At 43.8% G+C, this 15770-nt stretch overlaps 2 protein-coding genes across 3 annotated transcripts in view; one reads left to right on the forward strand and one right to left on the reverse strand.

Moving 5' to 3' along the window:
- Positions 1 to 3509, forward strand: part of PLG (plasminogen) — a 39446-nt gene extending 35937 nt beyond the window's left edge. Inside the window, exons 18-19 of one of the 2 annotated variants that reach the window (XM_021693059.1) lie at positions 2299 to 2444; positions 3078 to 3509. In XM_021693059.1, coding sequence (XP_021548734.1) covers positions 2299 to 2444; positions 3078 to 3239 — 308 coding nt within the window. In that variant the 3' untranslated portion in view covers positions 3240 to 3509. The remainder of the gene's footprint in view (positions 1 to 2298; positions 2445 to 3077) is intronic. The other variant, XM_021693060.1, reaches the window with a different exon arrangement.
- A 1979-nt stretch (positions 3510 to 5488) lies between these two features.
- Positions 5489 to 15770, reverse strand: part of SLC22A3 (solute carrier family 22 member 3) — an 86087-nt gene continuing 75805 nt past the window's right edge. Inside the window, exons 8-11 of the mRNA XM_021693533.2 lie at positions 12065 to 12173; positions 11211 to 11323; positions 8318 to 8417; positions 5489 to 5686 (exon numbers count right to left, since the gene is read on the reverse strand). Of these exons, the coding sequence (XP_021549208.1) occupies positions 5626 to 5686; positions 8318 to 8417; positions 11211 to 11323; positions 12065 to 12173 (383 nt within the window). The 3' untranslated portion in view covers positions 5489 to 5625. The remainder of the gene's footprint in view (positions 5687 to 8317; positions 8418 to 11210; positions 11324 to 12064; positions 12174 to 15770) is intronic.

Below are 15770 nucleotides of genomic sequence, written 5' to 3' on the forward strand. Positions count from 1 at the left end.
GCCTGCCAGCCCTCAGAGGTGCCATCTTGACTGTGGCCACAAGATGGCAGCACTTCTGCACAGACCACATCAATTTCAAGTCCACCAGTGGTGGATTTTGTTACCAGCATCAGGATGTATCTTGCTCAGAAAGCAGATTCAAGAGCAAGACACTTGGATACATTAACTCTCAGCAAAAGATTCTGAGACGGCCGGTCCCTCCACACATCTACTCAACTCAGGTAATGCGCCCCCTACCCAGTGCTTCCTCAGGCGCTTCCTCCACTGCAGCCCTGCCCAGCCAGGGCTGGGACAAGCCTCTCCTTCCCAAATGCTGGTCCTCTTACGTGGCTCCTGACAACTCTGGATCCAGTGCCAAGCTTCCCAAACTCAAGATGGTTATCCAAACATATTCAAAGTCTTTGGAGAAGAAATAGCACCTCATCCCTTGGCTGTTCGTGCTAGCAAAGGTTTTTTTTTTTTTTGCAGAACGCGTTAACGTTGGGCTTGCAAAATTGGAAAATTGATTATTTGTGAAAACACGGAGACATGCCCGGGAGTTTCTGTCTGGGAAAGCAGCGTTTCCTCTGGCTATTTTGCAAGTGTCCCACTTTGATTTACCAAAGTGGAAAAAAGAAAAAAGCAGTTTTTCACAAAAGAAGAAATACCACAAGTAAAACAAGCACACAGGAGAATGTTTACTCTTCCTAATTGGAAAAGAAATGCAAATTAGGAAATGAACGAGGACAATTTCCAACTATTAGCAAGTATTTTAAAAATAGTAAATACTCAGAAGTATGGGGTGAAGTGGCCTTTTATTTTCCTAGTGAAATTTTACGCAGTCATCCCCTTTTAGGAAATAATTTGGCAATGTTAACTGGGAGCCATAAACATGTCTACATAATTTCTGGGAACTCAGAGCTAAGAAAATATTAAGGAATATAAATAAAATGCATGAACAAAGAAGTGGAAAGTTGGAGGCTACTGTAGGAGCCCAGGAGCAGGGGAGTGAAGAATTGGAGCAATGACATCACAGACCCAAGTTCAAATCCCAGCTCCTCCACCAACTGGCTGGGTGATCTTGGGCAAACTGCACAGCCCCCCTCCCAGCCTCCGCTACCTTCTCGGTGAGACAGGAATGACAGAAGCGCCTGTTTCATGGGACTATTGTAAGGGTTAAATGAGATACACCACCTCATGAGCCTATACCTGAAAAGGCTAATTCCAGTACATGACAGCTATTCTTCATTTTTATATTGTGGTCAAGTATCTATATAATGTAAAATTTGCTATTTTAATTGTTTTGAAGAGTATGACTCAGTGGCATTTAGTATAGTCACAGTGTTCTGCAACCACTACCCCTGTTTGCAGAACACTTTCCTGACCTTAAAAGGAAACCCCCACCCCTGAAGCAGTCACTCCCCATTAAAATACTAATTATGAAGACTGCAGCGTTCTAAGAAAGCCCTTATTATATAATGCTGTGTGAAAACAATCAAGGTATAAAATCGTGCAATATGATGTAAGTAGAATAAAAAAGCATCTAAAAGAAACTGAAAGTGAATAGATGTTATAGTAACACTTGTATTTCTCAGTCTCTCTTTACATATTGAAAAATATTTCTTTTTTTAAAAAGATTTTATTTATTTGACAGAGAGAGCGAGAGAGCACAAGCAGGGGGAACAGCAGAGGGAGAGGAAGAAGCAGGCCCCCACTGAGCAGGGAGCCCGACATGGGGCTCGATCCCAGGACCCCGGGATCATGACCTGAGCTGAAGACAGATGCTTAACCATCTGAGCCACCCAGGCGCCCCCCAAAATATTTCTTTATAGTTAAAAAAAGAAACAAAGATAACAACATGTACCCTCAAACACTGTCAAGAAACCCAGATTATTAAATCCAGGTCTTGGGAACATGAACTCTTATATAATATCTATACCCTCAAGGGTTAAAAGGAAAAGCATTCCAGTTGTATCAGGAACTGACCTCTTGCTTTATACAACCTCATGGACAAACAAGAGCTCTGTCACCGCGCGGTGTTGTTCTTGTGGGCATGTTTGGGATCCAGTATAACCATTTCTTTTTTTTTTTTTTTTTAAGATTTTATTTATTTATTTGACAGAGAGAGATAGCGAGAGCAGGAACACAAGCAGGGGGAGTGGGAGAGCAAGAAGCAGGCTTCCTGCCGAGCAGGGAGCCCGATGTGGGACTCGATCCCAGGACCCTGGGATCATGACCTGAGCCGAAGGCAGACGCTTAACGACTGAGCCACCCAGGCGCCCCCCAGTATAACCATTTCTTTAATCTCTTTAAACACAGGCACCTTTGGTGCAGGTCTCCTCAAGGAAGCCCAGCTGCCTGTGATCGAGAACAAGGTGTGCAATCGCTATGAGTATCTGAATGGAAGAGTCACATCGACAGAGCTGTGTGCTGGGAATTTGGCTGGAGGCACCGACAGTTGTCAGGTAAGAACCAAGTCAATCTTCTGTCTTGGCCTCTTAGATATTTCAGCCCCCAAACAGCAGATTCCGGAAGGCTTTGTCAACTGCAGGCTGCCTTCCAAATGCTACCCAGAAAGATTTTAGGTCTGTCCCTGCATTCAGACTGAGATCACGGAAGGGGATTTCTTGGGCCCGGAGTTCCAGATCGGTGGTGAGGAAGGAGTTAACGTACCATCGCTGCCACAGGCCATGCATCCTCTGGGGGGCGTGCTGCTGGAGGGGGCCCAGGTGGTGGCCTCTCTAGCAGGGAAGCCAGGGAGCATGTGAGACAAAGACCAACTGCACCCCCTTTGCAATTGCTTTTGGGGTTTCCTCTGCCTAAGAGAAGCCCCAAGGCAGGAAGGGATGAGTGCAGCATTCACAAGGGAGTTTTTGCCCAGGAACACTAAATGGTGTGGTTTTGATAAATACACTTTGTTAAGTACTGAATACAGCAGATATTCAAATGATCTATTAATAAGTTCCTTTCTAATTGGAATAGAATGTTCAAATACTGGGAAAACTTACATTTGGATAATAGAAGGATGATACCCCATAATAAAAGGATGGTGGTTTAATCCTCACATGGTTTTTTTTTTTTTCCCTCTCTCTGTATAGGGTGACAGTGGAGGGCCTCTGGTTTGCTTCGAGAAGGACAAGTACATTTTACAAGGAGTCACTTCTTGGGGTCTTGGCTGTGCCCGCCCCAATAAGCCTGGTGTCTACGTTCGTGTATCAAGGTTTGTTACTTGGATTGAAGGAATAATGAGAAATAATTAAGTGGATGGGAGACAGAGTGATTCCTCAACATATCTAGAAGCTGGAACACGGGTAGGGAAGTTAGCGTGCTCAGAAATAACTGACAGTAATCAAACTAAGACACTGTACTTACACCATCCACTGACAAACCTCAACGTTTTTTAGCGTTATCGTGGATAAATTTTTCCCGTCCATGGACTGTTGCACTCTGTAATAATAAAGTAACACATCTATAACATTTGTTGAAAATAAACCCTGTCCTTCCTTTGATTTAATTTTTTTTGAGCTTCATTGTTTTCATGTTCTTCGTTTATCCTACCAATTTTAAATAGTGTAACTCTCACAGACTTAGATGATTTCTCTCTTTCTCATAAGGCATAGTTGCCAAAAAGGACCAAGAAGCCTATAGGATCATAGAGAAGAAAGCAGGGCAGTACCAGTAAGTCATTCATATATTTATCTTATCTGCAAAAGATGGCTTGACATACATGTTTTAAGGTCTTTATTCCTGACACTGAGATGAATGTTTTCAAAGCTGCAGCATGTATGGGTAGTCATGAGAACAAATTCTATTCTTGGGAATGAAATCTGTTACTGACAACTTGACGTTAGCCCAGCACAGGGGATACTGGGCAGAGAGCCGCACGCGCGAAGGGAATGGGCATTGCAAGTGTAATACAAGACCAGTAGGGAGGCTGAATGCTATTCTGGGTCACATCTGAGTCTAGGAATGGCACCAAGAGCCCATGAAGGAACAACGAACATATACTGAAAGTGGACCGCTTAATTTCCATTGCTAACTGGCTGCCCAGATAGGAAATATACACTGTCACATGGGGATAGAGTTTTAGAGTGACAACGTTCACAAGGAAGAGAGAGAAGAGACACCGATGTTACTTGACAATTTAAAATTCTTTATTGTTACCAGAACCAAAATATCAACTCAAAGTACAATTCCAAGGTGAGCGTATCAAGGAGGAACAGTCATCTTACAGCAAAGAGAGATGCGAAGGGAGCAAAAATGCATGTGTGCATGAATAAGGGGGGACTGCAGCATTAAGTCCTCAAAGAGCGGTGCTTATTTCATTGAAAAACCAAACATTCATATTCAATTCTGTTGTGCTTTAAGGATTAAAAAGCTTAGCTTACAGTTGGCACACACGGTACATATTGTCATGTGCTCGCGTGGAATTTTCTTCTTCGTTGGCAAGATTTCCCTTGGTGCCCATTTTGTCTGTCCACACAAAATAGTTCATTAAAAAATTCTGCATAAGATATATACTGAATCTGAAAATACAACAAATATAACAGATAAAGCAGAACAACAGAAAAATGAGAGCATATTTGCATTTAAACTCCATATTTCAAAAGTCTCAGTAACAAAAAAGAAAGATCAAATCCCTTATTAGTGTCTATGACATCACTTATAAAGCTTCTGCTAATTCTTTTATGCATGGATATAATTGACCTTCCTTTTAAATTAAAATGTAAGCTTTTTCTCAAGACAAGTTAAAAAGGTCAAGATTGAAAAGGGTCAAGATCAAACAGTCCATGTTTTTCACTCTTGAACACATCCTAGAACTGAACTCACAAATACAAGATAAATATCCCTTTAAGATCAAAATTAAGACCCATGAAATCATTATCCATGGGTTTCGTTCAAAAAAGAACTGAGTGTGTGGCTTTAGATGTTCACTAAAGGAGGACCCAAACTATCCCGAATCATCGCAGGCCCAAAACCGACTGACGAAATAATAGAGCCAAATCCTTAAATTGGACAGCGGATTTGTTCCTAATGATGGAATCAAGCCTGAACATGCCAGCAAGCCCAGATGCTGCAGCGGCTTACAGAGCTCAAAACGAGAAGAGAAAGGAAAGGCGCGGTATCATGTGGCCCAATTCTGCCTCTTCATGAACAGGATTTCCAGATCTTCATCCTCCCTGCAATCTTCAGAGCCCTCCGGTCAGAGCTTCAGTTCTGCTCAGGTCTGATGAACCCATTTCTGCATCCTGTTCCCAGATGCCCACTTGGCACATCCTACCTCTGTGATGGAGCAAGCAGTCGTGAGAATTTGGGGAAGGCTTCTCTTGTCCCTCTGTCACTGAATGGGTGGGAGACACTGCTCCAGCTTCAGAAAAAAACTCAGGGGGAGCTGTCCACACAACAGGCTCTTCGCTAAAGCAGCCACATACTGTGTTCCCAGAAATGTCAATAGCACTCTAAATCCTAATTCATCCCACATTATATAAAAATACTCTGGATAGTTTGAATGTCTTTGTACAGTATGACAAACACTTGGAGCATAACGTAGCTGAAATGGACACACACACGTGTCTGCAAGGCACATCGGTTCCTTGGGAGGGGTCAACCTAAAGAGCTCCTTCCTTTTGTCTTTGGTAGAGGGCCTCAAAGGTGAGAACTGGAAACTTGAGTTTTCTTTTTCCTGCCACATTTATAGGTATATGGACTAACAAAACAAGGAGAAAAGAGAAAGTCCTTATGAAATATTATACAACTAGTTCCAACAGAGTTTTCTTGCTACTACTCACCAATAAAACTGGTTTTCACCAAACACACTCATGCATAACTTCTCATAAAAACCCAATTCAAAGGTAATGAAAATGACTGTCTCCTGGAGTTTTTGTTTGTTTGTTTTTACCTGTTTCGGTCCCTAGGCAGGGGTTAAGTAGCATTATAGCATTTAAGTTCTTTATGTGACAGGACGGGATGCCACCCACCCTGACGTGGCCCCCAAACTCGAATACAAACCAAGCAATTGTCTAGGAAGACACAGTCAGCAAAATGTTCCTCTGTTCTGGATGAGGCAGGACCTTACAATGGCATAACGCTCAAGAGGATTTCACACAGTTTTAACACCTTTTATAAATTTCCTGGGCGCCTGGGTGGCTCAGTTGGTTAAGCGACTGCTTTTGGCTCAGGTCATGATCCTGGAGTCCCTGGATCGAGTCCCGCATCGGGCTCCCTGCTTGGCAGGGAGCCTGCTTCTCCCTCTGACCCTCCCCCCTCTCATGTGCTCTCTCTCTCTCATTCTCTCTGTCTCAAATAAATAAATAAAATCTTTTAAAAATAAATAAATAAATTTCTTAATTTTGATTGACAAAATGGAAAGATCTTAAAGAAAATCTTCCATCTCACTCCAAATTTCAGGTAGCATTGCTCTAGGGTGAAAACTAGGAAGAGCTTTGGGTGAGAAAAAAGCCATTACTCATCACTTGATTTCCAAACAAGTGTTTGGATGACTTCATGGGGCAAATGTCCCCCAGTCCTCTGACTGGCCAGTCCTGTTATAAGTCAGCTGCTGAGACATGAGCTGATAGTTTTATTTTAAATACACTGATAAGTCTTTCTTAGGCAAGTTTTGGGATGATTTAAGCAATCATACTTTTCAAAATAACGTCAAGAAACAGTACAATAAAATCCAATGAAATCAGTATATAAGTTTTAAAGGTTTGGTAAAAGACTCATGAGACTCTAAGCAATGGTTGCCTACCTCTGGGGAGGTGATGACACCACATTAAAGGAGAACTTGAAGAGAAAACATCAAGTAGTATACAGCATAAAACAAGAAAGGAACACAAACAACCAAGTCACACGTGCCCCCTGGACAGCGTCAATGCCACTCCTGGCATGGAAAAGTTGTGAATCTTTCTCAGCACAAATTTCCTAGTATTTAAAAGAGTGAGGATAAGAATTGTAATTGCCCCAAATCATTTTGAGTATTAAGTGAAAAGACTTATGTGAAACCACCGATCATACAGGCACTTAAAAATTGTCAGCTTCTCCCCTGTTTTCCATCTATGAGTGAACAGTGCCAGGAGGTTATCACATTTCAGTCTTCTTATAAATATTTTTGATGCAAAATTTTTTAATATTTAGGGATCCACATCCTCAATTTCTAGGTCTTTATTTAGACAGCTGATTTTATTTTAAAAATTAGTTGTTATGTTATTTTTTGAATTATGCAGATAATATAAGGCCATGGGTTGTAATTAGAAAATAAATCAAATAATACAAAAGTTACAGAGTGTAGAAGTGATGTCTTCTTCCCAATTCATTTCTAACCTTAAAGGGTCTATATTATAATATTAGATCTTTTGCTACACATTCTCATGTTCATATCCTCTTTTTATTATGAAAATTTTTAAGCAGAGGAAATTAGAAAGAATTTGTGTTGTGTGAATTTTTGTTGATATAATTCTTCATATTTATGTATTGGTTGGATATTAACTTTCCTTGCACACGAGTTAGATGCTCTTCTCTCTCTTGTAATCCCTCTCTCTTTCTCTCCTTCCCAATCTTCTATCTACTTTTATCCATCCACCCACCTACCATCCGTCTATCCATCATCTCTCTCTCTTTTTCCATCCTCCATCTTCCCATCTAGCTACACAGAGGGGTTGCTATTGTTTTGATTTTTTAATAAATACTATAACACACTGTTCAGCAACTTTTCACTTTGTGATCAATCTTGAAGATCTTACCATGTCATTCCACACAGATATATCTCAATTCTTTTAATCTCTATGTAGTAATCCACACCATGAACACATTAGCATTTTCATAATCAGTTTCTTACTGATGCACATGTAAGTTATTTCTACTTTCCTTTAGATTGTTTCTGAGTTTTAACACCTTACTTAGACATGTTTCCCTCTTCATAACCTCATTTAAAAAATAACACACATTCTTTTATAGTTTTGCTTTTTTTATATTAACCTTTCTTTTTTTTTGTTTATTTATTTGAGAGAGAGAGAGCAGGAGCCAGAGAGAGAGCACGAGCAGAGGGGAGGGGCAGAGGCAGAAGCAGACTCCCCGCCGAGCAGGGAGCCCGATGTGGGGCTCCATCCCAGGACCCTGGGGTCATGACCTGAGCTGAGGGCAGATGCTTAACGACTGAGCCACCCAGGCGCCCCTTATATTAGCCTTCTAAATCAAATGTGAATTTTCTCCCTAGGATGTGAGATGGGAATTAATATCATTTCCCCCCCCGTGAGTGTTCAATTTTCTCCGTGGTATTTTTTCCTCAGTAGTTTGAAATGCTGCTTTTATTTAAGATGCACTGAAATTCATACAATACCTGTCAAGTTTTTCTACATCATCCACTGTTTCTGGCAAGGCAATACCCTTGGTTTCGGGCAAAAGCATCACGAGCCCACCGCAGACTGATGCCAGGATACCTACGGAATCGGGAACAGCAGTAGAGCCTCAGGAAGGCACAGCCAGCCCCTGTCGCCCCTCCCTCCTTACCCCGGAGCAGTTTGCTCACCCCCCTTAACCAGCCCTCACCAGCAGCAGCCCTTGGGTTACCCTAACCAGCTCTCCAGTTTTCCTCTGCCACTATTTGAAGTGTTCCCTACTTTCCTCGGACGCTGTGCAGCCCCATCACCCCAGTACTCTTGCCCACATCCGTTCCTTCACCCCCAAACAATTATTTAATGGGTGCCTAAGGGCCGACCCCTCACAGAAGACCTCACCTCCCGCCTCTCAGGGAAAATGGCAGCCACCAGACAGGAATCCCCTCAGCTTCCTTTTACTGACCAAGAGCTTTACTGCATGCTCTCCGTCCCTTTCCTTATTGGGCCATGTCACACGGTCAGACTTGTGGCCACTGCAGCCCAAGGGCCATCTCTTGGAGGCTTTCCGGGCTGCTCCGTGTAGCCATGAACCCCCTCACTCCAGTTGGTGGAAGCACTGAACCGGACGCAAGCCTCTCATCGTAGGGACCCTTCTAGCCACCTCACGGGATCCTCCAGTCACCATCCCCGCCTTTGCTGGTCTTTAGAGCCGAAATTCTGGAAACACCATCCTTCCCTATTCTGTCCACTTATGCTGGTGAATGTTTACCAACCAACTGTCCAGAAAATAAAGCCCGGCTTGTAGCGTTTGCCGATTTCCATGGTGCAAGGACACTCGCCGTGGGCATTTCACGCGAGTGCCACGACATGACCGCACAGGGCGCTGGGAAGGGCTGCGCGGTGACACCCTGCGTAGAGCATTGCCCCAGAAGGATACACGAGACAAAAGTAACCTGAAGGACACCCGTAACCGGGAGATGTAAATGGGTTTTGAGCATTTATTACCTCTGTTTTTAATCTATTTGATATATGTGTTTTAATAACGGCCAGGTTAACAACTGGGCTCAAACATCCCTGAAAACGCCACAGCCGGCCTTGGCAGGTGGGTGCCGGCCAGCTCCAGCACCAGCACTCACCCCTGCGAGTCAGGCCTCACGTCTGCCTGCTCTCTCTTGGATCTGCCCCTGAGCACCTGCCCTGCTCCCTCCAGTTCCAGACCCACTGGCTCTGCTTCTGGGGCCCGGGTCCCCCCTCTGCCAGCCAGGAATCCCGCCCTCCCACCCCCCTCTGGCTCTAGCAAGCCCACTCACTCATCCCTCTCGCCGGTTTTACTCTAATGTATTTCTCGAATCTCTCCACGCCCAACACTCCGTGTGTCATCGCCCTCACCCCAGCCGCCAGGAGCCCCTCCCTGATGAAACTGACTCGCCACCAGCACTGTCCCCCTGCAACCTATTTGCAGATCGGACTTCTAAAACGCAAACCTAGCACTGTCAATCCCAGCTTAGAGCTCTTAGCTTCCACTGCTGTTCGGAAAGAGAGCAAACCGCAGGGCAGGGAAGACCCTTCCTGATCTGGCCCATGCCTGCCTCCCAGCTTCACCTCCCTCCCTGCCCCAGCGCACACAGGCTCTGTCCTCTAACTGGCCTTCCCGCTGCCCAGAGCCCCAGCCCACACTCCCCACGTGGGGAATTTCTACTCGCCTCAGATCTCAACTAACATGCTTCCTTCCTCCTTGACTCAGGCAGGTCAGGTGGCCCTGTGCTGTGCTCCCCCGGCACCTTCTGCTTTCTGGATTAATCACACTGCGATGTGACCGATGGCTCGGAAGTGTGGCTCCCTCCGCAGCCAGACTCTGCAGGAAGGGCCGGCTCTCCCAGCACTCCCTGGAGGCCAGGCCGAGACCTTGAAACATGGCTCCCGGACCGCTTTTGGTCGAACAATGGCACTCTCTTTGCTTTTTCATGCTGGCCACAGAATCAACACTGAGCTTGTTTATCAGATCCCAGGAAATAATTTGAAATAATCTTGTACTGAGTTCGGTGGTGTCAAATGGTTAGAAGCTTTACTATCCCTAGCTAGCACTGTTAGGGATTTTGCATTACTAAGGATGTATGTCCTCACGGACTCAATATTTTCATTATAATTTAAACTGCGGGGCAATACGTGAAAAACTTCTCTGCTGGGAGTAAGGACGCAGAGGTGGAGGAAGAGTACGTGAGAAAGGGGCCCACCTGTGTTCTTCCTTGCTGAGGAGGGTGGAGGCGGGTGTGCGACCCAGGCAGAAAGGTTGGAACAGCACTTGAGAAGCGCTGGATGGAATTATCTTAAGCCCCCTGCCCCTAAGCTATGGTTCTATCCCCTCGTGCGGCCCGTGGAGATTGAAGTAGGAAGCAGGGTATGAATCTGAGGGCCAGCACAGAGGTTACTGGCTACTCAGGCAAAGGATTCTGTGTCCTCTGTTCCTTCTGCACAGCATGCTCCCATCAAAGCAAATGAAGATATGATCTCAACAGATACAGAACATTTAAAAATGTAATTAGTGTTTAGGCTTATTTTGAAACAAACCGAAGGTCCAAATTGGTCCCCCGAAAATTATTGGCTCTGTTTCCCAATATCATAAGACTTTTATAGTACTGGAATTTAACTCAGAACCTAAACAAAGAAAGCTAAATTGAACATGACTCATCGGGACACTTTAAAATAAAATAAATTAAAAGCATTTAGTGTTCCACATTTCTTCGCAATCGGATGGGCTACTCAAAACTCAAGTGGTTGTCATTAAAAAATTAAATGATCTCATTAATAGCAAACCGAATAATCACTATAGAGTTCTATCAATACAAAGAATATGGATGAAGGGATTTAGGAATAATGTATAAAACGAGTTCTTACCAAAGATGATAAGAGGTAGTTCTAGCCAAATGGCCGCTAGCCGGAAGAGCAGAAACGGGGCTATGATTCCCCCAAAATCACATAAACCTGAGCAAAGAGAAACTCCAAAGTTTCTGTAGAGTAAAAAAACTGTTTTTTAAAAAAAATATTTAACTATATTCAAGATAAGTAAAATATTCAGCTATATAAGTAACAAAGACGTTTTAGTAATATTTCCCATTTCTATAGTTTCTACCTCTGAAAACTGCTACGACTCCCATATTCTAAGCAAATCACTTCCATTCTGCCCCATTTCACACCTGGGCAAAGCTGAATCACAGTGAGGACGGTGAGGTGGACATCATCCCACCGGTGGCTCACTCTGCAGCCCACTCCATGATGCTGACGTGGCGCCTTGGCACCCTCACCTGACGGTAAGGTGTGCCCACCAATATTCCCCCAGGAAAGGAGGCCAATTTGCAGCCCATGCACACTGTTTCACTCTGTCCTGCATTCATCAGCTGCGCACAGCGGCAAGATGAGTGTGGTCAGAACAGAGGCTGTAGCCTTTAAACGGGGTGATGCTGATGAAGACAGTTTTAACCCACATCTAAGCGAGTACTCTAATCAGATTATCTGATCCCACAAAACCACAGCTGTGTATAAAGATACTGGTATGAGAAATACTTCTTTCAAAAAATGCGGAAGGTAGCAATGCAGAAAGCAGCCATAACTCAAAGCACCTCTTCTTTCCCGACTAAATTCAGCCCAGGCTAATATATCACCAAGTTAAGGAAACTATTTCATGGCTCTTACGTCAAAACATTTGGCTGCAGAATTACTTAGGAGAAATCAGACATATAGGTTGGAATTACCGTAATGTTGTTGGGTACAATTCTGAATTTACCAAATAAACAATTTCAAAGGCCATGGTTATCCCTAGTCTTCCCAGGGTCGCAACTGTGGTTCTCAACCAGGGTATTCCTGCGAACACAGAAAATTTGGAAGCAAAGAGTTAGGGGTCTGCTTTCAACAAAATATCACAAAACAACAAAAGGCATTTGCTTAGTGTTCTCCTGGGCCCTAAGTCTTTGCTAATTTTAAGCACGAATGACAGATACCTCCCAATATTGTAGCCAAATTTTAACAGCAACAACAACCACCAGGATGATAGCTAATATTTAGGGTGTTAGTCACCTTTCTGAGCAGGGCTAGAGGATGGGAATACGATTCAAGAACCATTTGTTGAGCAGCCACCAGACTGAAAAGACAGTGTTCCAGGCACTGTTTTCCTAGAGGGCCTGAGTGCACTGGCTGTTTCTCTGGAAGGTGGTCTTCACTTGAGCCCTTGAGAACCATTACCGAAGCCTGGTACCCATTTGTCCTCTCTCCGGTCCCTCCCCTAGTGATAGCACACAGAATAGCTGTTCCTAGCTGACCAGGAGAAATCGACATGAAGCTGATGTTGGTTTCTGGAAGGTAGCAAAGGCTTTGAGGACCAGAACCTTTGGAAGGGGACATCTAAGCCTTGTGTTATCACTAGAGTGTATGTCCCCCCATCTTGCTACTTCCCCCAAGAAATCATCCAGAAGGAGCCAGATTTTTTTTTTAATTTTTTTATTCTTATGTTAATCCCCATACATTACATCATTAGTTTTAGATGTAGTGTTCCATGATTCATTGTTTGTGCATAACACCCAGTGCTCCATGCAGAACGTGCCCTCCTCAATACCCATCACCAGGCTAACCCATCCTCCGACCCCCCTCCCCTCTAGAACCCTCAGTTTGTTTTTCAGAGTCCATCGTCTCTCATGGTTCGTCTACCCCTCCGATTTCCCCCCCTTCATTCTTCCCCTCCTGCTACCTTCTTCTTCTTCTTCTTCTTCTTTTTTTTTTCTTAACATATATTGCATTATTTGTTTCAGAAGTACAGATCTGAGATTCAACAGTCTTGCACAATTCACAGCGCTTACCAGAGCACATACCCTCCCCAGTGTCTATCACCCAGTCAGCCCAATCCCTCCCACCCCACCCCCCACTCCAGCAACCCTCAGTTTGTTTCCTGCGATTAAGAATTCCTCATATCAGTGAGGTCATATGATACATGTCTTTCTCTGTTTGACTTATTTCGCTCAACATAATACCCTCCAGTTCCATCCACGTCATTGCAAATGGCAAGATCTCATTCCTTTTGATGGCTGCATAATATTCCATTGTATATATATATATATATATATATATATATATATATATATATATATATATATATATATATATATATACCACATCTTCTTTATCCATTCATCTGCAGAAGGAGCCAGATTCTTAAAGATTAGTTGGTTCCTTCATTTAAAAATGAACTACGTTAGGGCTGCATTGGTTATATGAGGAAATTCTCCTTGCCTCCACAGTGACTAGTGCAAAAAAACAAATGTTCTTCATTAAATATTTTCTTTCTTTTGAGTTTTAAAGGAAGAAGGAGTAAACCATTTTTGTCCTACAAAGTCAGTGCTCTAAATCTCTTAAGAGTGCAATTTATGCCAGCCTTCCTTAGTGGACATGGGGATGAGGACATATGACTGCATGGGTAAGCACCTATCTGCTCTCCAAAGCAAAGCTAAGGACATTCTGACTTTCGTCTTTGAAAAGGAAACCTTTCCCTTTTATACTCATATTTATTTATGCTCACCCAGCACTAAACAGTGCTCTTATCTCTGAGAAGAATTATTGCCCCTTCCTGAAAAATGATTTTTTGTTAGAAAAGTAGACATGAATGCAGAGGAGGACAGAAGAGAATTAAGCTCAGTAGATGTATGTGTATTCTCTACAGAAGAGTCAACAAATAAAAAAAGCTAAAACTCACTAAATAATACAATTGCCTAGGAGGGCGAGCACAAAAAAAGATAGTTTAAGATCATTGCTGGGAGGCTCGTTTATTACTACAAAATTACATTTTGCTTGCACACCGGCCGAGGACGTCCTGGCGTACTTGACGTTTTTCCCGGATGAGAACACCTGTAGCTCTCCCATCAACAGTTACATCAGGGGGTGAGGAGTATCAGTGTTGCACTGATGTGCCGGGCTGCCATCTGCTCTGGCATGGAACGGTTGTAAACATGTGTTTTATTTAGGCTTTGCCTTTTCATGAAGGCCAGGGAGGGGGACCAGGAAATGCATTCCACCCCAGCCTTCAATGAGCAGGTGGTACAGTGCCAGGTGCCAGGGAACGGAAAGTGGGAGCTCTCGCCCAGATTCCCTGGGTCCCAGCCCGACCGGGCAACCTTTTGCTGCTCTCGGGCTGCAAAGAATGTCGCCTGCTACTGTGGAGATAGCTTGATTACTCAGGTTAAGTTCTTAAGTTATAGGTTTTTTTCTACTGAATCAAAACGTCTCTGTAAGTGAGTCCCGTGGACAACTTCAATGCCAGTTGAGGTTTACAACGGAGGCTAGAACTGTTTGCTGGAGAGAACCAAACAAAAAGCAAGAAACCAAATGAAAACACACACACACACACACACACACACACACACACACAAAACATGTGATTAGCTCAGCGGATACAGATAAATAATCAGTCAAGTGAGTAAAATGTTCAGAAAACGCTGTCAAGCAGACACCCTTGAGGAGATGTGGTTTATCCTACATGCTGACTGGACTCTGAAAGCCTCTCAACTCCTTCTGAGCAGCAGAGCCCCTGTCTAACCACACTGAGCTAGAGATTTTGGTGAAATGTTTAATAAAACACAAGTTCCAGAGGCACTGTGCTGTTGATTCACCAGGAGTGAAATGAAAGCAGTTTGTTAGGAAGTGTAAATGATGTGTGAATATTATGTATGCAAACAGAAACTTCTGATCATCCCAGTGATAAGCTGTGTTCATCTTGGAGCGGCAGAAGACACTTTTAGTAGCAATGACAAAAGAACACAAGACAATTTACAAATGAATACAAACGCTGGAACTCTCTCCATGGAGCCCCGAGAACACAGAGAAAGACGGTCCCTCCGCACAGGGGTTTGGTCAAGGGACTGGAGATTACTGGGAATAATACCTCAATTTTTGAAGAAGAGGATACAGGTTTTTTTTTTTTATATTTTATTTATTTATTTGGCAGAGAGAGAGAGAGAGCACAAACGGGGAGGGGCAGGCAGAGGGAGAGGAGAGAATCTCAAGCAGACTCCCTAGGATGAGCAAGGAGCCAGATGCAGGGCTTGATCTCACGACCCTGAGATCATGACCTGAGCTGAAACCAAGAGTCAGACATTTAACTGACTGAGCTACCCGGGCGCCCCACCGTGACTGCATTCTATTGTTTTTTTAAAGATTTTATTTATTTTACAGAGAGACAGTGAGAGCGGGAACACAAGCAGGGGGAGTGGGAGAGGGAGAAGCAGGCTTCCCGCTGAACAGGGAGCCGGACGCGGAACTCGATCCCAGGACCCTGGGATCATGACCTGAGCTGAAGGCAGACGCTCAACGACTGAGCCACCCAGGCGCCCCAGGATGCAGGATTTTAAAGAAACACTCTCTGACATCTCTGAATGTACCATCTGCTTTGAGTTCTGAAATAAAATGTAGTGAAAA

Source organism: Neomonachus schauinslandi, chromosome 8 (genome assembly GCF_002201575.2).
Source record: "Neomonachus schauinslandi chromosome 8, ASM220157v2, whole genome shotgun sequence".
NCBI lineage: Eukaryota > Metazoa > Chordata > Mammalia > Carnivora > Phocidae > Neomonachus > Neomonachus schauinslandi.